The sequence below is a fragment of the Crinia signifera genome, chromosome 3 (genome assembly GCF_055691185.1).
Source record: "Crinia signifera chromosome 3, ASM5569118v1, whole genome shotgun sequence".
In the NCBI taxonomy this organism is placed as follows: Eukaryota; Metazoa; Chordata; class Amphibia; order Anura; family Myobatrachidae; genus Crinia; species Crinia signifera.
In genome coordinates, this window is record NC_139219.1 from 312782377 (window position 1) to 312806472 (window position 24096).

Genomic DNA, 24096 nt, shown 5'->3' on the forward strand with positions numbered 1-24096 from the left:
TCCCTGCTCACTGTGGTTACAGCACTCTCCCTACTCACTGTGGTTACAGTACTTTCCCTGCTCACTGTGGTTACAGCACTCTCCCTTCTCACTGTGGTAACAGCACTCTCCCTACTCACAGTGGTTACAACACTCTCCCTACTCACAGTGGGTACAGCACTATCCCTACTCACTGTGGTAACAGCACTCTCTCTACTCACTGTGGTTACAGCACTCTCCCTACACACTGTGGTTACAGCACTCTAACTACTCACTGTGGTTACAGCACTCTCCCTACTCACTCTGGTTACAGCACTCTCCCTACTCACTCTGGTTACAGCACGCTTCCTACTCACTGTGGTTACAGCACTCTCCCTACGAACTGTGGTTACAGCACTCTCCCTACTCACTGTGGTTATAGCACTCTCTCTCTGCTCACTGTGGTTATGGCATTCTCCTTGCTCACTGGGGTTAAAGCACTCTACCTACTTACTGTTGTTACAGCACTCTCCCTGTTCACTGTGGTTACAGCACTCTCCCTGCTCACTGTGGTTACAGCACTCTCCCTATTTACAACACTCTCTCTGCTCACTGTGGTCACAGCACTCTCCCTGCTCACTGTGGTTACAGCACTCTCTCTACTTACAACACTCTCTCTGCTCACTGTGGTCACAGCACTCTCCCTGCTCACTGTAGTCACAGCACTCTCCCTGCTTACTGTGGTCACAGCACTCTCCCTGCTCACTGTGATTACAGCACTCTCCCTGCTCACTGTGGTTACAGCACTCTCCCTGCTCACTGTGGTTACAGCACTCTGCCTGCTCACTGTGGTTACAGCTCTCTCCCTGCTCACTGTGGTTACAGCAATGTTCATGAGTCCAGTGTGGATGGCTGCAATATCTATGGTTTGTGCTTGCAGATGAGTACAAGAGCAAGGTGGCCTGTGAAGATGACCGCTTGCGGCTGACCTGTAAGAAGAACACTGTCATTGCTATCTACTCAGCTACATTTGGACGACTCCAGGGTGGCAACCTGGAGTGTCCGTTTCTGAATCTGGGCATTCCTTCAGTCGGTGAGTACACACCAGAGACCTGGATCTCTTACACTGGCCAACTGATCCACACCCAATTTTAGTTGGAATCCAGTTAACCTTCCAGTATATTTTTGGAATGTGGGAGGAAACCGTAGTGCCCGGAGTAAATCCACGCAAGCACAGGGAGAATATACAAACTCCGCACATACCATGCCCATACCAAAAGACAGGGTCTAACCTTTTCTGTTGTCCACACAGGCAGGGAAAGGACAGGGTTGTGTAAGGGGTGTGGGTCTGTTGGTCACCAGCAAGTTGTTAGACAGTCATTAGGTCGACATGCACTTAGGTCGACATGAGTAAAGGTTGACATGCAGGAAGGTAGACGTGACTTTAAGTAGACAGGGTCATTCGGTCGACATGGGTAAGGTCGACATTGAAAAAGTCGAAATGGTTTTTTAAAGATTTTTTTTTTTTTTTTTTACCGGAATGTCAACACAGTCAACATAAATACTAAAACATAGCACCGCGTCCCCTCGCATGGCTCTCTGCGCTCGCCATGCTCCGCACACTAGTTTATTCTCCCACCACGCCCTAGTGGATGGTAGGGCATGAAATACCACCCGTCGGCACATTTTTACAAAAAAAACAGTAAAAAAACCCATGTCTACTTAATGACCCTGTCGACCTTACCCATGTCGACCGAATTATCCTGTCAACCTAATGACCCTGTCAACCTAACCCATGTCGACCTTCCTGCATGTCTACCTTAAGTCATGTCGACCTAAATGCATGTCGACCTAATGCTTGTCTACCATCACGCTGGTGACCCAATGACCGTATCCCATTGTGAGAGGAGCGCCTGGAGGATCGGGAGTTGAGCTCAGTGCTGTGAGCCTTCAGTGCTTACCACTATGCCACCCTGCTGCCCCCATTTTCTTCATTAAGTCAGTCCATATAAGCGCAAACTGTGTGGCCAAGTGGTTTGCTTCAGTCCAATTTGGCTCAAATAAATCCATGGGCCAAATGTAATAGCTTCCATATAATATGTTCTGACGGCAATATCTTCCCCTTCCTCTTTCCCCCAGTTCAGTGCCTAGATGTCTCCTGAGTCCCCCCCCCCCCCCCCCCCATATAGTACTTTGTCTCAGTACTGCTGTTTCCACCTCTGCAATATCAGAATCAAAGCACTTATCACTGCACTGCATCCCTGTACCACTCATCACTGCACTGCATCCCTGTATCCCTCATCACTGCACTGTATCCATGTACCACTCATCACTGCACTGCATCCCTGTACCCCTCATCCCTGCACTGCATCACTGTACCACTCATCACTGCACTGCATCCCTGTATCCCTCATCACTGCACTGTATCCATGTACCACTCATCACTGCACTGTATCCCTGTACCACTCATCACTGCACTGCATCCCTGTATCCCTCATCACTGCACTGCATCCCTGTACCACTCATCACTGCACTGCATCCCTGTATCCCTCATCACTGCACTGTATCCATGTACCACTCATCACTGCACTGCATCCCTGTACCCCTCATCCCTGCACTGCATCACTGTACCACTCATCACTGCATCCCTGTATCCCTCATCACTGCACTGTATCCATGTACCACTCATCACTGCACTGTATCCCTGTACCACTCATCACTGCACTGCATCCCTGTACCACTCATCACTGCACTGTATCCCTGTACCCCTCATAACTGCACTGCATCCATGTACCCCTCATCACTGCACTGCATCCCTGTACCACTCATCACTGCACTGCATCCCTGTACCACTCATCACTGCACTGTATCCCTCATCACTGCACTGCATCCCTGTACCACTCATCACTGCACTGCATCCCTGTACCACTCATCACTGCACTGTATCCCTCATCACTGCACTGCATCCCTGTACCACTCATTACTGCACTGCATCCCTGTACCCCTCATCACTGCACTGCATCCCTGTACCCCTCATTACTGCACTGCATCCCTGTACCCCTCATCACTGCACTGCATCCCTGTACCCCTCATCACTGCACTGCATCCCTGTACCCTCATCACTGCACTGCATCCCTGTACCCCTCATCACTGCACTTCATCCCTGTACTACTCATCACTGCACTGCATCCCTGTACCCCTCATCACTGCACTGCATCCCTGTACCAATCATCACTGCACTGCACCCCTGTACCCCTCATCACTGCACTGCATCCCTGTACCCCTCATCACTGCACTGCATCCATGTACCCCTCATCACTACACTGCATCCCTGTACCCCTCATCACTACACTGCATCCCTGTACCACTCATCACTGCACTGCATCCCTGTACCACTCATCACTACACTGCATCCCTGTAACCCCTCATCACTGCACTGCATCCCTGTACCCTCATCCCTGTACCCTGCATCCCTGTACCCCTCATCACTGCACTGCATCCCTGTACCACTAATCATTGCACTGTATCCCATTACCACTAATCACTGCACTGTATCCCTGTACCACTCATCACTGCACTGCATCCCTGTACGCCTCATCACTACACTGCATCCCTGTACCCCTCATCACTGCACTGCATACCTGTATCACTCATCACTGCACTGCATCCCTGTACCCTCATCACTGCACTGTATCCCTGTACCACTCATCACTGCACTGTATCCCTGTACCCCTCATCACTGCACTGCATCCCTGTAACACTCATCACTGCACTGCATGCCTGTGCCACTCATCACTGTACTGCATACCTCATCACTGCACTGCATCCCTGTACCACTAATCTCTGCACTCTATCCCTGTACCACTCATCACGGCACTGCATGCCTGTGCCACTCATCACTCCACTGCATCCCTGTATCCCTCATCACTGCACTGCATCCCTGTATCCCTCATCACTGCACTGCATCCCTGTACCATTCATCACTGCACTGGCTATTTATACCACTCTTCCCTGCACTGCATCCTTGTACCACTCATCACTGCACTCGATCTTTATAACACTCATCACTGCACTGCATTCCTATACCCCTCATCACTGCACTGCATCCCTTTACCACTTATAACTGCACTGCATCCCTGTACCACTCCTCACTGCACTACATCCCTGTACCATTCATCATTGCACTGGATCTTTATACCAGTCATCACTGCACGTGATCGTTATACCACCCATCCCTGCACTTGATCTTTATACCACTCATCCCTGCACTGCATCCTTGTACCACTCATCACTGCACTGGATCTTTAGACTACTCATCCCTGCACTGTATCCTTGTACCACTCATCACTGCACTAGATCTTTAGACCACTCATCCCTGCACTGCATCCCTGTACCACTTATCACTGCACTGCATCCCTGTACCACTCATCACTGCACTGTATCCCTGTACTTCTCATCACTGCACTGCACCCCTGTACCCCTCATCACTGCACTGCATCCATGTACCCCTCATCACTACACTGCATCCCTGTACCCCTCATCACTGCACTGCATCCCTGTACCCCTCATCACTGCACTGTATCCCTTTACCACTGATCACTGCACTGTATCCCTGTACCACTCATCACTGCACTGCATCCCTGTACCCCTCATCACTGCACTGCATCCATGTACCCATCATCACTACACTGCATCCCTGTACCCCTCATCACTGCACTGCATCCCTGTACTAATCATACTGTACATGCACTGCATCCCTGTGTACCATGCATCACTGCACTGTTTCCCTGTACCATTAATCACTGCACTGGATCTTTATACCACTCATCCCTGCACTGGATCTTTATATCACTCATCCCTACACTGCATCCCTGTACCACTCATCACTGCACTGGTTCTTTATATCACTCATCCCTGCACTGCATCCCCCTGTACCACTCCTCACTGCACTGTATCCCTGCACCACTCATCACTGCACTGTATCCCTGCACCACTCATCACTGCACTGCATATCCCTGCATCAGACTCAAGCTCCTTCTCGCCTACAAACTTTCAACCTCACTGCACCACCCTATCACCCTATATTTCAGGCCCGCCATATACTCCCGCCTACACGCTTCGTTCTAAGGATTGCCACCTCCCCTTCCCTGGCCACCACTCACACCCACACTCAGGATATATCCCCAAGCTGCTCCTAACCTCTGTAATGACCTCCTCCGTCCATCTCATTGTACAAAGTGTGAAAACTGTTCTCTATCGTCAAATTCCATCAGTTTAGCAACACAGCTGCGATAAGAACATCTCCTGCTCAGTAAGACCAGGCGATGTCATGGCCAAGTACCGTTGGTTAGAACAAGAATGAGTTATTTGGTGCCCTGTATTTTATATATTAAGCATACCTGCCTGCTCTTTGGGAGTGCCCAGAAGGCTGCCCCCAGACCCCACTTGCCTAGAGTAATGCCGGTTATCGCTGTATTGTATAGAATGTCAGCAAGTAAGCGGTAAGATATCGTATTTTGCCTGCTGGTACACTGTAACCGGGTGTATATCTATTACTGCCCTCAGAATGCCAGTCCACTTCATCCCTTCCACTCATGACCAAGCGTTGCCAAGGCAAGAGGAGCTGCAGCATCTATGCCAGCACCTATGAGTTCGGAGACCCTTGTTACCCGGGAGTCCGCAAGCACCTTAATGTCATCTACACTTGTGGTGAGTCCCTGTTTCTTTCTGCCTCTGCAGTGTTGTGCCGTCACCTGCTCAGTGAACTCTCATTTCCTATCAGTGCTATACCATTGACTGTTGCTTTGTTGTAGCTTTTCACTGAAGGATGGAGAATCAGCCCCTATCACTAACCTTTATGTATGTATAATGTGTAGCCTCACGTGTCAGATTTGGGGGTCTGTATATCATTGTTGGGTCACCAGTTTTATTCTTTATTGGATCCCTCTCCTATTATTACCTCTCGCTGGCACAGTCTCTTATCAGAGTTTGTGTCCTGTTGTCTCACCATTAATACATAGCCCCAAACATGCTTACCAACTCACTGCAATATATACGGCTTTAGTGAACAACAGAAATGTACGCAGCCCCGATGGTTTACGACGACATCTCCGATGGCCTGAGATCTTTGCTGATGCTGCGCTGCAGATGGGCAGATCTCGTTTTGCAAGATTGGTCGCAGTGTCCTGATTGTCAGACAGTGGTCATTTTGAGTCAGAGCAGTGGAGGCTATAGGCAGCGTCCCAGAAAATGGGGATGGGGGAGGTCAGTCCTTGGGGGTCAGTCCAGCGGATCTGAGAAGCCGGCAGGAGGCGTGTGGGTACACAAACATAGTGTGATATGAATACACCTCTGTACCAGGCCCAATGTGATAAATGTTCCCCATTGCTTCGGCTTCTGCTGAGTTATTCCTGTGACAAATTGATCAGCTCTTAGTTGCACAGAGATCCCGTGCAGCTGTCAGAGTATCATGTTAACAACATACTTACTTACACCCTTTCTGGCCGGGCTTGGTGTGCTGTGAGTAGGAGCTGAACGGGGATCGATTTCAGCAGGAGGTTCCTGTACTTACAGAGAAATATGTCTGCGCTGCCATAATGAAACCTAATATACAGTAGACAGAATCCTGCCACGTCCCATAATGTACACACATGTGTGATCGGTCCCAGCACATACACATGTCTCCTGACCCCTCTGTGACTGGAGGGTGTTTTATACCTTTGTGACCAGACCGCATTACAGAGTTTTGGTGTCTGTAGAACAAATATATTTTTTGTATATTGATCAATTCCTGTATATTGTTTGTAAGCGTCAAATAATGCTTTCTGTTAGTAATGTTGTGATGAACACGTGATATTGGCCCTTATTCTGATTCACTCGCAAAGGCAAATTCCTTCTCAAATGGACACAACCATGTGCACTGCAGGGGGAGCAGGTGTAACATGTGCAGGGAGAGTTAGATTATAAGTGCACATGCGCTCGGTATGCAGTGCGCATGCGCGAGACGTCCTTGCGAAAACAGCCAGCGATAGTTAGCCATCGCTGGCCGTTCGCAAGTTGATTGACAAACGTCGGTCGTTTGGGGGCGTAATGCCAGAGTTTTCTGGGTGTGCCCCAGAAAACACAGGAGGCTCCTGGCCGTTGGGAGGGAGTGGGCTGACATCATCAGCGGTCCAGATTTCCCCGCTGCCATCGCAGCGCAGAGTAAATCTCAGCTTACGCAGCACTGCACACGGGAGGAGGAGGGGGGATTCAGCAACAGTAGATTTGCTTTAGCTATATGTGCTGAAACATGGTTTTCCTTGAAACCTGGGCTGTTCCAACCATTAAGGCCCCCATACATTAGGCCGACTTGTCCGAAGGACAAGTCCGACCTAATCTACTGACAACTCCCCTGGGGGGTCACATACGATTTGGCACTTGATGTGCCAGGTTTTGCATATGATAAATCGCATGCGATTTATCACATGCAGTCGCCCCGGGGAGCTGCTGTCAGCGGAAGCCGGGAGCTGAGCAGGGCATGGGGGCTGCAAGCAGGCAGCGGACGCAGCCTGTAGTACCTGCGGTGGAGGGAGCCAGATGCCGAGCGGGGGACTGCAAGCAGGGAGCCAGGCAGGGGAGGCAGTGGGCGCACTGGTCCAGGCGGTGAACTCCGCGAGGGGACCAGAGAGCAGAGACCGGGTAGCGTAGGGGAAGCCGGGCAGCAGCGGGCGGACATAGAAATGAATTAACAGTCAGTGATTGGCTGAGAGCTCTCTCAGTCAGAGAGCTCTCAGCCAATTACTGGCTGTCCATTCATTTCTATGTGCCCGGCTTCCCCTACGCTACCCGGTCTCTGTCTCTGATCCCCTTGCGGCGTTCACCGCCTGGAAGTATCTATTTGCGGCATTCCCCCCCCGCCCAGGATAGTGAGCCCACTGCCTCTCTAGCCCGGCTCCCTGCTTACAGTCCCCCGCTCGGCTCCCTCCACCGCACGTACTATACGCTGCGTCCCCTGCCCTAACAAATCTTATGTGCAGCCCGTCCGACCTCCCGAATCCGACCCGATGCGCACGGGACCGCGCATCGGGTCGGATGGGATGTCTGCACATGCGATTTGGCCCGATTTCACGGCCCGATTCCTCCGAATCGGGTCAAATCGGGCCCAAATCGCATAGTGTATGGCGGCCTTAAGTCTACCTTCCTTCATTGTTGTCTTTCCTTTTGTCCTCCCTGATATATCTGTAAGCTGTTTTTTCCCAAACGTTGCCCTGTTCTATTGTCCTCCTATGTCGCATTACGCATTCTCACCCTCTTCAAAAACTCCCTTTCGCTCAGGTTTGATTGCTATCACTTCTGTAACACCTCAGGCTGGGCTTGTCTCTTATGTACAGTGAAAGTGCCCCCTCCCTAATTATTCTCCTGCCTGCAGTCCCAGGCCAGTCCTTGTCATCTCATTATCTGCTTCTAAGACGCCTAATGAATTATAGTGCTTGGCCTATACCTTTACTTAACTCTTAATTGCCTAGAAGTAACTCACACAGACACCTTATTCTATAAATAACGACATGGACAACAACTGCGTAAGTTTAAACAGGTCATATATATTTATTGAAGTGATATGACCCTTATTTGTCTAAGGGATGGCAAACAAAGCACTTGAGTGTTGAGACCAGCCCCAGTCAAGGGTGTTAATCATGGAAGCGACTGAAACTCCTCAATCCGATAACACCCCCTATAGTAAGGTACAGCCCTTCTATGGCATGGCGAGGACACTTCTAGGAAGTGTCCAACGTCCCCTCGCTGAGTCGGAACTCACCAGCCGTCCTGGCAAAGGGGGGCAATACCGCACAGTGACCACCTGACACCTCACCTGACTGCTGGTCGAGAGCGCCTTCTCAACGATTTTAATTAATTGAGTATGCTCCGTCTGGTGCAGGGCCGGGGAGCAGGGGAGAGTGGGAGGGAGCAGAGGGTCAGCCAGACGTACACACCTAGCGATGATGGCTGAAAAACCAGCCGACGGCCCACCTTGCTAGTGATGATGCGGGAGCACGCACCATCGCTAGTCAGGCAGACCATCTTCCATGACACTAAATCTTGCGCTTTTCTGCCACGCTGATACTTATTCCAGGGTCCTCCGCTGATGCAGCGATGTGGGTATACTGCATGGCTAAGGTCGACAGGGTTGGAAGTTGATGCAAGTATTAGGTCAACAATGGCTAGGTCGACAGTCAAAAGGTTGACATGAGTATGCCGACAGGTGGTATTTCATGCCCTACCATCCGCTAGGGTGCAGAGGGAGTATTGCGAGCGCACGAGGTACACTTTGATGGTGTCCATGTCAACTATATCAACTTTCGGGACAAAAAAAGGTAAAAACTCATGTCGACATTTAACTGTTGACCTATCCATCCTCTACCTAATGCTTGTGTCGACCTTACAACACTGTTGACATTAGCCATGTTGACCTAGTTCAAGTGTTGACCTAAACCATGTCGACCCAATGACCCCTACCCATGTACACATGGTTTGAATTGGGATTAAATAGAAAGTAAATCGCACCGTGTGTACACTACTTACATCACTGTGTTTGTTTATTTGTTTATGTACTCTGTAATTGGTCGCTGCTGATCCCTTGTGGCGCTATATAAATAATAGTAAATAATAATAATCATAACAGATTCTGCACAGCGCTGAACAGTTGTGTCTAGATTTTGCATAATAACATTAAACAGCGACTTAATGATACATTGTATTCTTATTCTGTTTGCTGGAAGTGACCCATTTCAGTCCCATTTACTAAACTCTAGAGAAATCACTTGTATTCACTCTGCCAAGCCCGAACCTTGGTAAATAGTCTGCATTTAGCATGTACATACTATTGAGTCAGGAAATGTTAATTTATCATGACACACTCAGTTGTATATTTACAGCCAACGTTGACCAAAAACGCCCTGAGGGCCCATAAACACTGCTCTTTGGAATGTTTTAGTCCTCTAGGAGATTAGAAAACACTAATTATATCCTGGCGAGACCATTGCAAGGCTGTCCTCTGTGTCGGCTTACCACAGGGCCGGCTGGCGGAGCTCCAATCTGTTATCAGTTCTACTACAATGCACTGGAGGAGATGTATCAAAGCATGGGGAAAATGCCAACCAATCAGCTTTTAAAGGCCGAGGTATCGCATACAGCCTCCTTTGTGCTACCTTGGCGGCTCCCTGGGGGCTAGCTCGCATACGATACATCGCATGCGGTCACTTTGCATACGATGTATCACTTACAGCAATGCGTAATCTCACAATGTTGACGCAAGTCTGTAACTTGGTCCTGATTCAGAAACTTTGCAAAACGACGACCCATGGCGGCAGTCGCATCGCTAAAGTGAGAGTGCTTTGTTTTTTGGCTGCAGCAGCTGCTGTGACATCACAGAACCACCACGGCAATCCTCTCCCCCCCCCACGCATAAGTTGTCCCACAAATTCCCGTCGCTGGGTCTGAAACTGCGTTCACCTGCGCACATGCTGGGGATACTGCTGAATAGCGATTTCCGCATTTTTGCTGGCCAGTTTGAATCGGGCCCCTAGTGCAGAATGGACAATTATGCAAAATAGATCTGGGGCTGGGTTGCTGACACCGATCACAGGGGGGGAAGGGGCGGAGGTGGCCCTGGACACCCCACTGCTCTCCCGCTCCCCTCCGCTCAACACCCGCTCCGACCTGGTTCACGGGAGGGGGTGCTGACACCAATCGCCTGGCTCCACGGGGGGAGGGGGGATGCGCGCAATGTATGCTGTGATCCACGGGGGGCAGGGGTGTGACCGTCCCACTGCGAGTGTAGGGGAGGTGGTTAGGAGACAGTTGGTCACCTCTGACCCAGTCTTCATTGGGGGGGGGGGGGGTTTGCTGTGGGCGCTGCTAATCTGGCTCCACGGTGGGTGCAGCGGCTGCCGCTTCCATACAAAGTGCCGCCCTCCAGCAAATCTGCCTAGTGGTGGCGCCGGTCCTGTCCACATCTTTCAATGGTCAGCGACCATAGAAAGACGCGGGAGGGTCCCAGCGGCATGCCAATGGATGTTTTTGTGAAACATCCATTCGCAGCCAGTGCAAACGTACGCGCCACGCGAAAGTTTGTCCGACGTACCACCACTCACAAGGCGGGATCTGGTTAACTGGCAAGGATGCGAATTTGCATCCGAGCGAACGTACCAGAATACCCCCTAAATTCCCTATGTAGTTGCTTGGTGTGCTCAGTAGGGATGTACTTATAGTGTAGGACTGGAGTCGCTGTGTGACGCTGAGCAGCCGCAGGCTTATTAGTCCGCCCGCTCTTCTGTTCTCCGTCCCGCTGAGTGAAGCCAGGCCCTGCTCTCCACTTTCCCAGCATGAAAGGGAAGCACTTGGAACTGCTTGTAGAGCTGACAGATAATTCGCCACTGAATGAATAGTCTACACAGTCAATTATCTGAGGCTGTTTAGGTAATTGGATCATGTTCATATATACACACATTTGTCTGAGTCATGTGGGTGCTGCGGGTAGTGAGCTGGAATAGGAGATGGACTCTGCACATTAGCCTGGCGACAAGCTGTTTGCTATGACGAGTTTGTGTTATAAACCCGTTTGCCTGATCTTCTTGTTTAAAGGTTTCGATCAGCATGTAAGCATTGCGGTGTATACGGGCGGGGGATGTCGGGCAGGCGGTGCCGCCCATGTCTGACCTGTGTTTTTATAACGGAAAACATACACAACTGAAGAGACTGCATTAGGCACTTTAGTGTAAAGTTGCTTTTGGTGCGGTTCTGATGGACACGACCCCCTCGCGTTTCCCTCGAACTGTCAATCTCGGCAGCCACTCTGTATATCCAGCTCCAGTCGTGGGTGGCATACAGCAGGGATTGGTCGCACAGGATGTCTTTGTTTGTGTGTTGTAAACTAAACTTTAATTCATTAGAATATTGTAATCACAGGTTGCAGGTCAGCGGTGATGGCCCATGAATGGGTCAGATTCAATAAAGCAAAAAAGCGAGTCATTTCGTTCCTGGAACAAACCATGTTGTTTGCAGTGGAAGCGAATACATTTATATTGTTTCTGTGCAGGGTAAATACTGGCTGCTTTTGCATGCCCACAGATGTTAACTCTATTTTTACACTGAAATTCACTTTTTGGTTTGAACACATCCCACCCGAATCTTAAGGTGCCCATACACTAGTCCGATGTGGGCTAATTTCACCCAATCCAGACGGACTGCATACCTCCCAACAGTCCTGAAAACCGCGGGAATGTCCCGGTTTTCGGGGACATTCCCCGTCCCTCCCGCTGCCGGCAGTGTCCCGCGGCAAGGGGGGGGGGGGGCTGTTGGGGTTCCCCGTCGGCTGCTGAGCAGCGGTGAATAAACGCTGTGCGCACGCGCACAGCGTCTATTCCCGCAGCCAGGGGGCTGGGGCATGGCTAGAGGCTCACAGAGCCTCTGGGTCATGCCCCCATAGCGGCAAAACGCGGGAGAGGAGCGTCCCCGACATTCTTTCGGCGCCCCTGCGGTGCACATCCCTCTGTCCCGCCTTCGTCTCCCTGAAAGTTGGGAGGTATGGGATTGGGCTGAGATATCGGCTCAAATCAGATGTGTTTGAGACCCCCCTTGGGTCCGATGTGTGGTTCCATTCCAACTCAGCCCCCCTCGCAGCAGCCGGGAACGGGGACGCATGCGACATATGGCTTGATAATTAGTTGGCTAAGCAAACTGATTTCAGTGAGCTAGAACATTGTATTATTAGTTCTGCGTTATAATCTATAGCCCATGTTTTTTATTTTATTGCCTTTTAATAATGACCCCTACCTTCTGGATAGGGGCGGACAATGGAGATAGATATTCTACATCTACGCTGGATCGGCAACCACTCATCGATGAGAATTGATTATTGCGGGGAAAGTATCAATGGGGATTATTCAGAGCTGAATTTTGCACGTGGTCAATAATAGAATGAGTGCGCGCGCGTACAGACCGCAGTACGCATACGCACAGCCAAACTGCGGCAAAATTCTGCGTTTCTTTTCAAATCACAAGTCGTCCACAGTTTGATTGACAGGAAACCGGCATTTGGGGGTGGTAACTGGCCATTATCTGGGAGTGTCAGGGAAAATGTAGGCGTGTCCAGGGAGGGTCTGTGACATCAGCTCTGGCCTCGATCAGCCTGTTTATATTGAACACAGATAGAGTAGGTTCTGGGTTACGCACAGACTCGTGGACCCTGGGGGCGCAGACGGGCCGATGCATTCTCAGGGCGGGCGGCTGGCATCACATGACGTCAATGACCGTCCCTTTCTTCAGCGATCTGCAGGAGAATTTCAGTTTAGACTGACTTTTAGTTCCAAAGGCCGGAGAAATCATTCGACGGTCGCTGCTTAGTGATCCAACCTGAATCAGGCCCATTCTACAAGCTGCAACTTTTATTCTGATTTAATTGGTGCATTTGTAACACATGTGGGCATTTAATGACGTGGTACCGTAGCAGCGGCTGCTGTTCTCCCATCCTCCGGCCTTTCCGCTCTGTTCTCCTGTGAGTCACACAAGCGTTGTTTGCATTGCAAAGTCAGTGTAGCACAGATCAAAGACACCTGCGTCCTCACCGGCAGAGCAGCGCTCAGTTCCCATAAGCCCGGAAGCCGATACTCTATTGTGCAAGCCATTATTATTGGAAGCATGTGGGCTGGGGGTATGGGGGCGAGCCTTTCTGATCTCCCCTATATTACCCGAATTCGTATAGTATTGCTGGAAATAATCAGGTTTATGACACATCTTTCCAGTGTGTGTTTCATTACCTAACCACATTTATATAATAATAATAATAATAATAATAATAATAATGTTATTTATATAGCACTTTTCTCCTAATAGCATTAGCCGTTTACAGTTCAAAATACAATACAAACTTAACTTAACAAGGGACATGCTTGGGTTACCTTTGATAAAGCTGCTTTCTATAGCAGAGAAACGCGTCAGTTGTTGGCTATTGGATCTGAAAGACCATTCTGGGGACTAGGATTTATTCCATACAAGGAGGACGTTACCTACTCTAAGGTGGACTGTTCTCTGTTAGAGGACCAGCACTATACCAGCAAGGGCTGATTGCGGAATTTCACAAGGTTTTGCATTTGGACTGCATACATCTAAGGACAATCCTTCCATCTAACTTGTGGCGACCAGCCTGGTCAATATACAAAAACCTCCGGAGATACCCCTTTATCCTTCCATATACAACTGGCAAATATGGCTGGTATATATGTCCCCAGACCCATCGCATATTGATGTGGTTGCTCTAAAATTTCAGACCAATCTCAATTATCATTGTGCCTTTTATTAATGTGGTATTCTTATTTTTTGTATTTTATTATTATTGTGTATTAAAAGTGTTTTATTTTAAAATTGTCCAGCGCTGCTTTATATGCTTATGGAGTACTCCCATTAGCATATATATATATTTTTTTTCCTTTTTGAATCTGCAGTTGTTTAGCTCATCATCTAGTTTCTAGTGCATGGCGGTGAGGCTTAGTGTTTTCTTGTAGCTGGTTATTGCTTCTCCAGACTGACGAGAGGTTGTTGGCTGAAAGGCTATTAGTCAGCTTGTTGGAGAATCACTTTGTTTCCCGCCTGAATTCCCGTGTCAGGGTGTTTCTGTCCTGTTTGTATAGGACCCTGTCTCAGCTGTTGTAGGCCTCCTCCTTGGCCCGACGGAGCTTTCTGAGATGACTGCTGAACCATGGCTTGTTGTTATTGAAGGTGCGGGTTGTTTTGGTTGGCACACAAATGTGTCGCCAAAACGCAGAAGCTGACGTAGGATGTCACTACATCGGTCAGTTCGTCCGGGTCAGCCGATGAAGCTTCAAAGACTTTCCATTTCGTACAGTCGAAACAGGCCTGGAGCTTCAGTTTTGTCCAGCTTTCGGCAGACCTGACCACTGGCTTCGCCGTCCTCAGCTTCTGGATGTATGTCGGAAGCAGAGGCGGATTGGCCCACCGGGAAACCGGGCTGTTTCCCGGTGGGCCGGACTAGATTTCAAGCTGGCTGGGCCGCTTACCTTAGTTAGAAGCGGCCGCAGCCCAGCCTGGTCATAAACGGCAGCATTGCCCAAAACAAATATGGCCGCCGCATATATGCATATATTAAATGCACATATGTGGCGGCCATATTTCTTTTGGGCTATGCTGCGCTGTGTGAGAAGCCGAGGTAAGCGCGGCGAGTAGTGTCCGCACGCCCCGCCCCCCACCGGAGGGGGGGCGGGTACAATTTACCTGGGCGGCGTGGGCGCACACACAGCAGCAATTGCGGGTCAGCCGTGTAGCGGTGGCGGCGGCCGGGCGCCGGGTATGAGGAGGTGTGGGAGAGCTGAGCGGGTCAGCTGTCACTGTGTGTGCAGTGACAGCTACAGCAGTCTTCCACCACTGCGGAGCTAGTCAGCACAGACACTCTCGTGAGATGTCATCATCTCACGAGTCTGTGTGTCTGCAGCAGAATGGGACTGGGACCGGATGCTGCAGCCTGGCTGGCCAAGGTGCAGTTTAGGAGCTCGGGACGGGAGGCTGAACAGTGTGAGCTGAGTAAAAAAGTCTGCTCTCTAAGTAAATGTTTCTGCCCTGCCTGGCTTAATACACATACAGATATTATCATGGGGGGTGCACCTGGGCATGTGCCCCCCCCCCCTCCCCCCCTGTTGTTTATTACTTTTTTTTAAGTTTTGGCTGCCATGGACACTGTAAATAACAAGTAAAGGGCTCTGCTGTGCTGGACTGGCTGTCAGCCAGCCTGTTAGCCCTCCCTTGTTGGTCGGGATCTGTCAGGGTCTGCTCCCCAGCACATGTGATCTGTGCAATTCAGAGGAGCCACTGCGTGTACGTCACCCGTCCGCCTTCATATTATGCCCCACACTGCCACCACCCACCAATGAATAGCACAGCCTGGGATCAGACTCCAGGAGTCACTGCCAGTAGGACACAGTCGTATGCCGGTCAGCTCTGTCATGACATCAGCGGAGCAGCTGAGGCGGCTGCTGCAGCGTGGGTGCCCATCGGAGGGGTCTGGATGCCGCCTTCCTGGTGGTTCTTCTACTGGACTGGTCTGATGAATCACCTATGGTGAGTTTGAGTTATAAATAGTAGCTTAGGCAGCTCAGCTGCACTTGACAGTGCTGCGGTGTGGAGAGAGGGGCATGAGCTGGCATGTTGGAGGGAGCCCCCTGGGCAACGAGCATGTAATCTCCCCTTAGTCAAGCATGTAAACCCTTCCCATCACCTTGCAACAAGCATGGAACCCCCCATGGCAATAAGCACGTAATCTTCCCTTGGCCAAAAGCATGAAACCTCCTTTGCCAACAAGCACAAAACTCCTGGCATCAAGCTAGTAACTTCTGGCAACTAGCATGTAGGTAAGCGGCACTTATGTGACATAACATATAATAGGCATTATGGTGTGTGACATAATATGTAATGGGCCTTACGGTGTGTGACATAATATGTAATTGGCATTATGGCATGTGATATAATAATTAATGGGCGTTATGGTGTGGGGCAGAATGTGTAATAGGCATTATGGCATGTGATATAATTAATCGGCATTATGGTGTGGGGCATAATGTGTAATGGGCATTACCGTGTGTGGCATAATGTGGCCATGCCGCTATTGTCATGTAGTCTTGTATAGTTTCAAATGACCATGCCCCATCATGACACATGTCCCACTTTTGGCACTTATGGTACCACTAAGAAAAATTTCTACTTGCACCACTGGGTACAACATTCCCATTTGAGGCCACAACCATGTTTTATTAGGCCATACACCCTTTTCTAGAGACCTGCTCCCACAACGGCACTCCCTTTTATTAATTATGGTGTTGTCGTCCCCCCTCTGTAATTTTTTCCTGGACCCGCCCCTGGATACTATCTATGATGTGTGTGTGTGTATATACAGTATATATATATATATATATATATATATATATATATATATATATATATAAAAACAGAAGAATAGGTGAGGCGTCACTACAGGTCTTAGGTGAAAGAAGTATTTATTGTGAGACGGTCAGGACCAAACGACGGGGTAACACCCGAAACGGCGTTGACCGCCTCACAATAAATACTTCTTTCACCTAAGACCTGGAGTGACGCCTCACCTATTCTTCTGTTATATATGGTGGGCATCCCACCTTGGATGGCACCCAGGCAGTATCTTTTCTGAATGCAGGGAGTGCCGGACATCAGCGCTATATATATAAGACGCTCTCCATAGGAGTTAAAGGAAATGCACTGATCAGTTCACAGTTCTGGGCAATGGCGGCTTCATCGGTGGGTAAACTGATGTGGCTGTTTGGGAGCTGCCTCTGCTTCGGTGCGGTTTTTTTATGTTGCTGGACCCTCTTGTAGTGTGGGTAATAACTTGGTAAAAAGTGGTGTCTTTATTGTGTGTGTGTGTGTGTGTGTGTGTGTAACATCATTTGTATAGTTTTTTTCTTACATGTGTCAGTGAACCGTTGATGTCAGAGCATGCTCGCACTTGTTGTTTGACCAATAGTCTTCCTGCAAAAATGTTTTTGTCCATTTAACTATTACATTTACCTCCACAACCAAAACCCTAGGATTGTGGAGAAGAGCTATGTGCTCTCAACCCAGGGCTGGTTGTCCTCAGGGAGGAGTGACCCTATTATTATTATTATTATTATTATTATTTAATTTTTTAGGAGGCGGGCTTCAACCCTTGACTGACTAGATTCGGATGGATTCAGTTATTGCAGGGGGGCCCCACACTGTGTGAAAGACAAAGGTGTACAATATTCATTGCACCATGAGATGCAGCAGTCTTTTAATACTGTGTATCTGCTGTTCTAGTTAATGGCTTGCTGGTACACATTAACTGGAGAGCCACAAGTCACTTAATACTAATTTGCAGTGTCTTCCACTCTGTAGCAGATAGTATTATCCATATGAGTAAAGCAATGTCAGCTACCTGGCCCAAACTTGGATTGTTGGTTAATTTGTTTGCTACCTGCTATGACCACTTGCTTGCCCATGCATTTTGCTTTAGACCGGCCCTGATCTGAGTAGATTAACCAGCAACCATCCTGCAGTCTTTTCAGTGTTCTTCTCATTCCAGTTAACCATAGCCGGCTCTAACCAATTTAATGCCCTATGCTATATTTTGGCTGCTACCATGTAGCTTTAGCACTAGTTCCATCTCTCCGTCTCCATAAGGGCCGTATACACATAAGGCCACACAGTAATGACCCTCACACATTAAGCATCACACACCCCCCCCCCCCCCCCCCGCTGTGTGGCATTTTGTGAATTTTTGATCATTTCATGTGTCCTAATGTGAATATTGGCTCATACTGTGTGGCATATGGTGTACAGGTTTTTTGATAGAAAAAAGGACCCTCTTGTTATGGTGCATAATGTGTTCAAGGGAGGTGGCCCATACTCAGTGTCCCATGGCGCACGGGGGGGGGGGGGGACAGTTTGGAGACTCCCTGTCACCCCCCCCCCCCTTGTCTCTATCTCCCCAGCCCAACAGGCTGCAGAATAGACTCTGTACGCATGCGTCTATTCTGCAGCCAGAGAGCCACTAGCCATGCCCCCACAGCGGCAAAAAATTGGGCGTGGCCTTGTCAAAATAGGCCACACCTTCATATTGATAGGCCACACCCCCAAAAAATTGGGCACGCCTTCGGCGCGCAGCTACACCCCCCCCCCCCTTTAGGGCTGCTTCAAGATATTTCCCGGGCTGGTTTTAATTCCCAATCCGCCCCTGGTCGGAAGAAGGTGGACTATGCAATGATCAGAGAGTCCCAGGGCTGCGCGGGGGATAGAGCTGTAGGTGGTGTATGGGAAGTAGATATCACCTAGCGAGCCAGTAAGCATAGTGTGGGGTTGGTGCAATGCATCTTGGGTAATAGTTAACATGAGATATATTATATTCCACCCACAAAAGGTATGAGACGAGGCAGCCATCTTGGGCGCGCTATGTAGGATTACCCTGTCATATATTACGATGGCATTTCTTTCTCATTAAACACATAAACATACCTCATAGTTTTCCCCTGGGCTGGTTTTACATGTACACTTCCCTACCCCCACAGAAGAAGGCTTACAAATTGTTTATCCTCGCTGCTCAGCCACGTATCTGATTACCGTATAAGAGCATCTCTACATAAGGTCAGTGGATAATGAGCGTAGGTTGCATGTTGCTGTGACAGATGTGCAGACTGAAGGCAGAAGGACCGAGGCTGAGTTTTCTAACAAGTCGCGCCTGTATTCTGCCAGGAATATGAATGGGCTGTTACGTGTCACAAGTGTCCTGGAATGACACAATGATTAGACGTATAGAGTGGGGGCAGCATGGTTGGGGGATTGTAAGTCTCTGTATAACATCTGGGCCAGTGTTCCCTCCCTCCCAGATGAGCAATGTGGGATTCAGCAATTAGTTAATGAGCCCCCGCACTTATATGCACTGCTTGTGATCCTGATGATCAGGGAACGGGACCAACGCTATAAGATCCAGAGTGCTATTGGGGACCCCAGAACTTTGTTCTTCACTGACCTCATTGGGGGTATGGGTGAAAACCGGACCAGGACAAAAACCCCGGACCGCCGGAACGGACAACAAACTCTGCATTTTGGGGCTTGTAGCCTCCGGTCCGGGGGTGTCCTGTCCGGGGGTGTCCTGTCTGGGGGTTCTGCCTGTGACACCTGTCACCAGGTAGAGGAGGAGGGGTAGAATAAAGTCTCCCTGTATGGTTCGGGCATGTAGCAAAAACCAGACGGTCCGGACCAGCCGGGGAGGCTGTAATCTCCCTTTCCCCATGTCCCTGGTGATAGCTATAACAGGGACCCCCGGACAAGACACCCCCCGGACAGGACACCCCCCCGGACCGGACCCTACAAGCTCCGGACTTCAGATTTTGATGTCCTGTCCAGCGGTCCGGAGTGTAGTCCGGGTCCGGTTTTTACATAGTCCCCCTCATTGGTTCCTAGCTAACTGATGGCATAACTAGGATTTAGGGGTCAAGTAGCTACGTTATGAGGGGGGACCCCATGCTTTCCCGGGCAACTTCGCCCACCCTCTGCGTCACTTACCCCTGCACTTCAATTCCGGCTTATGGCCTGATTCAGACCTGTTCACTAGGATGTGTATATTCGCTGCCTGACGAGCATGTAAACAACCCCCCCGCTAAATGCCCCCCGCCGCCCGAATCCGCTCACTAGCATGTGGCCGCACGGAAGAAAAAACATTTGATGGTCGCTAACCGTTTAATGATTTTTCCCCCTACGCAAATAAAAGTCGGTCTAGACTAACTTTTATTCTGGCCTGAGATGACCGAATCATGTGATGTCAGCCACCGGCCCCAAGCAGGCATCTGCTGGGGTACGCTCAGTGTTTCCATGGGCGTACCCACCGTTTTTGTGGGCACGGCCATGAAACGCTTGGCAACCCCCCGCATCCGCCCCCTGCCTACCCACCTTGGAGCGAACACCCCCGACGAGTGGAAACCTTGGCGAAGGCGTTTGCTCCGGGGGTTTGCGCATTAACCGTACGGGGCAGTGAATTCAGCCCACAGCGAGCGTGACTGAATCGCCTCCTTAGAGAGAACTCGTGTCTTCAGGGGAGGATCCCGACGATGGGGCGACAGTGTCTAGATCGACAGTCAAGAGGTCAAACACTATTGGTCGACATGCAAGTTGTCAACACATGGAAAAGGTTGACATGCAATAGGTTGACATTGACTAATGGCCGACACGGGGAACGGTCAACATAAGTTTTTGCTCTTTTTTTTTTTTTAACCGGCCTTCTCTCAATTAAGAACAAGTGTGCCGAGAACAAGAGTGCCAAGCACAGGGAGGCACCGCGCCCGAATCATGCCGAGGGGAGTGAGCCATGCCGAGGGGATGCGTTGCACTAATTGGGGGTCCATGTCAACCAGTGTAGACATAGACACCCCAAAACTGTGGAAAACTAGACCTTTTATGTGTGTCGACAACGGCCACGTCGACGATTTTCTTGTGTTGACCTTTTCTCATTGTGTCAACCTTTTGAATGTGTCGACTCACTGCCTGTTGACCAAAAGTGGTCCATTTATGGACTGTCTATCTGTACACTATAGACATTTTTATCCGGAGCTTTCAGGGGCGGAGCCAAGCACCCACATCATTAGGTCCGTCCCCATTATGGTAAATCCGGCAAATAGTGGGTCCTCGAGGTGGGGCAGGGCAAAATGTGATGCAGGCAGTCACTCCACATTCACATCAGTCCCTGCCCCAGTGGAGCTTACGATCTATATTCCCTACCTCATGTACACGCACACAGACATTCTAGGGTTACCAGTATATTTTTGGATTGTGGAAGGAAACCGAAGTACCCGGAGGAAACCCACGCAAATATGGGGAGAATATACAAACTCCACACAGTTAGAGACATGGTGGGAATTGAACCTACCTCAGTGCTGTGAGGCAGTAATGCTAACCAGAGGCGTAACTACTTTTTTTGCGCCCCCCCCCGCCGGACATTTCGGGCGCCCCCCTGACATATTAACCCCCTCCTTACCCGTCCCCATTGCCGCCGGCGCTTCTGCCTCTAACCCGACACGCAGATCTGTGTCGGGTGACGGGCGGTCCCCGGCTCCGGCTGCAGTGCTAATATAATAACAGACACTCGGAAAATGGCTGCCCCCATACAGCATTATGGTTAGAGGCAGCGGCGCCGGCGGCAATGGGGTAAGGAGGGGGAGGGCAGGAGTCGGGAGCCGGGACCAGGTGGTAACTATAGTCCCGCAGACTATCCAGGCGCCCACACCTGCCTAGCGCCTCCCCGCCACCGCGGGGGCTGCGGGACTATAGTTACGCCACTGATGCTAACCATTACACCATCCGTGCTATATATTACCAACCCCCCTTATAATGTAGTTTGAATGTGATATTAGCTTGACAGCTGGCAATATGGTCTCCTGAAACAGGCTGATTTATATGGGAAGTTTAATAAGTATATCCCTGGCCTTAATGAGTATTTGTAACCACTAAATACATTTCCTTAACTGATCATCGAATAAAGAATAGTTGCAATATACATTTGTGTCCAGTAGATGGAGCCATGGAGCAAAATAAAATCTCTTCCAGCTTTTGGTAACAAGGTCGGTGATACAGCATACTGTATACCGCTGATGCAGGGGCATTGGATTCACAATGCCTGGAGGGACAGGTACTCCCTTTCTAGTGTTTTCCCCACAGCTAGGACACATGTGGGTTTAATGAATGAGAAAGGATTAAACAGTTCCTGAAAACGATGTCTGTTGTGGCCCCCAGGCTTGGCGATGTTTGTACATGTCGAGGTCAATGGCGTCGGCGGCTATAATATCTAACTATATTATATGTTACTGTTTTTTCTGCAATTTGTTACGGAATTAAAAGGGGGTTCCCGACTTCATGTCTCATCTGTCTTAAACAGTACCTTTTTGTTGAATTTTTCTTATATGACCTGTACAAATCATCTCCTTTACAAAATCTCTCTGGAGCACAGATAAATATGGCTGACACACACCTCACTACTCCTATTGTGTACCGTGTGACTATGGTACTGTGCTGGACTATGTCGTTCTACAGTATCTGCTCTCTGTCCCAGTGCTCATCAGAAGCAGCAACAGAGGTGAGGCATTAAATGAGAACCTATACTATAGATGAACCACCGCTCGTTCTTGCAGAGGCTGGCGTTTCCATCGCCAGGCCCCCGCCAGCCGTCGCCAGAGGGCGTACACGCACGAGACGCTCGCGTGCCCAGTGGAGATGGAGCTTCCCGCTGCTGTCTGAAGCCTCCCCTGCCACCATCGCCAGTCCCCACCGCCGCCCTGAATGGACGTTGCTCCAGTGAACAGGCCATTTTTGCATACATTACTGCCCACTTCCAGTAACTTCCCAGTAACGCCCGTCACTTCCGGCTACACAAATGCGCTGTAGGGGTCTTCAGATATTTGCAGATAAAATTGCTCAATTATGTGAATATCAGCATGATGAGAGTTAGGCCCTATCCAGGGGCGGATTTAGGGGTGAGGGCACCCCTAGGCACAACAGTAACGGCCGCCTCCTCATGCCTAATTGTATTATTTTGGCTGATTAGTTATAAGCCCATATTTGATGCTGGACAATTTAACAGAATGATAATAAAAAAACAAACAATCTAAATGTATTTTCATTTCAAGTGCCGCCCCCAAACAAGTGCCATCCCCAAACAAGTACTTCCCACAAACAAGTGCTGCCCCTAGGCACTTGCCTTACCAGCCTAATGGGAAATTTGGCACTGGCCCTATCACTCTAAAGGCCTCCCATACATTACTGCCTCTTCTTCAAGGGGAGGAGTCACAGCCGATTCCACTTGAGCCGCCCGGGACCTTTTATATCACATGCGTTTTGCATGGTATATATACATGTCATTCCCTGCTGTCCAGGTCGGAGGTCGGACGTCCTAGCAGGTCCGATCTCCGAATCTGTTCCGATGCACACGGGACTATGCATTGGTTTGGATGTCAAACACATGCGATTTGGCCACTTTTCACCCGATTTCACAGCCAGGTCCATCAGAAGCGGGGGAAAAGTGTCCAATTCACACTAGTGTATGGCCAGCGTTAAGGCGGGATGTACTAAGGGCAAAAAATACCGCCAAAATTCAGAAAAATCCAAATTTACACATTTTGGCTGTTTTCCTGTATGTACAAAGCTCCGGAACGCCATATATTCCTCAACTTGGACCAAAAGGTTACAAATCGGATCCTTCCCAGCATCCTCCATGGCAGCGAGTGGCGTGTACTTAGCACATCCCAACCAATCACATAGTGTTGCAGTTTTTCATCACAGGGCCTAGACTGATAACCAGTATCTGATTGGCAGCTGTCAAACCTGCAAAATAACCACTACTGTTATGAGGTAAATTTACTAAGATGGCCGTTGCCCATAAGATAGGATATTGCCCATAACAACCAATCAGAATCTATCTATTATCTTGTAGAAGGTGCTTAAATAAATACGACGTAGACCCTGATTGGTTCCTATGGGCACCATCCCATCTTCATTAGAACTCCCATCGGAGCAAATTTACCCCTTTGTGTATTTGCAACATAACAAGTAGCTGAC

General features: G+C 49.5%; 1 protein-coding gene across 3 annotated transcripts in view; it reads left to right on the plus strand.

Annotated features, from left to right (window-relative positions):
- Positions 1-24096, plus strand: part of EVA1A (eva-1 homolog A, regulator of programmed cell death) — a 313736-nt gene that overhangs the window by 119111 nt on the left and 170529 nt on the right. For all 3 annotated transcript variants that reach the window (XM_083178648.1, XM_083178647.1, XM_083178646.1), the window contains 2 exons: positions 899-1051; positions 5524-5667. In XM_083178648.1, coding sequence (XP_083034774.1) covers positions 899-1051; positions 5524-5667 — 297 coding nt within the window. The remainder of the gene's footprint in view (positions 1-898; positions 1052-5523; positions 5668-24096) is intronic.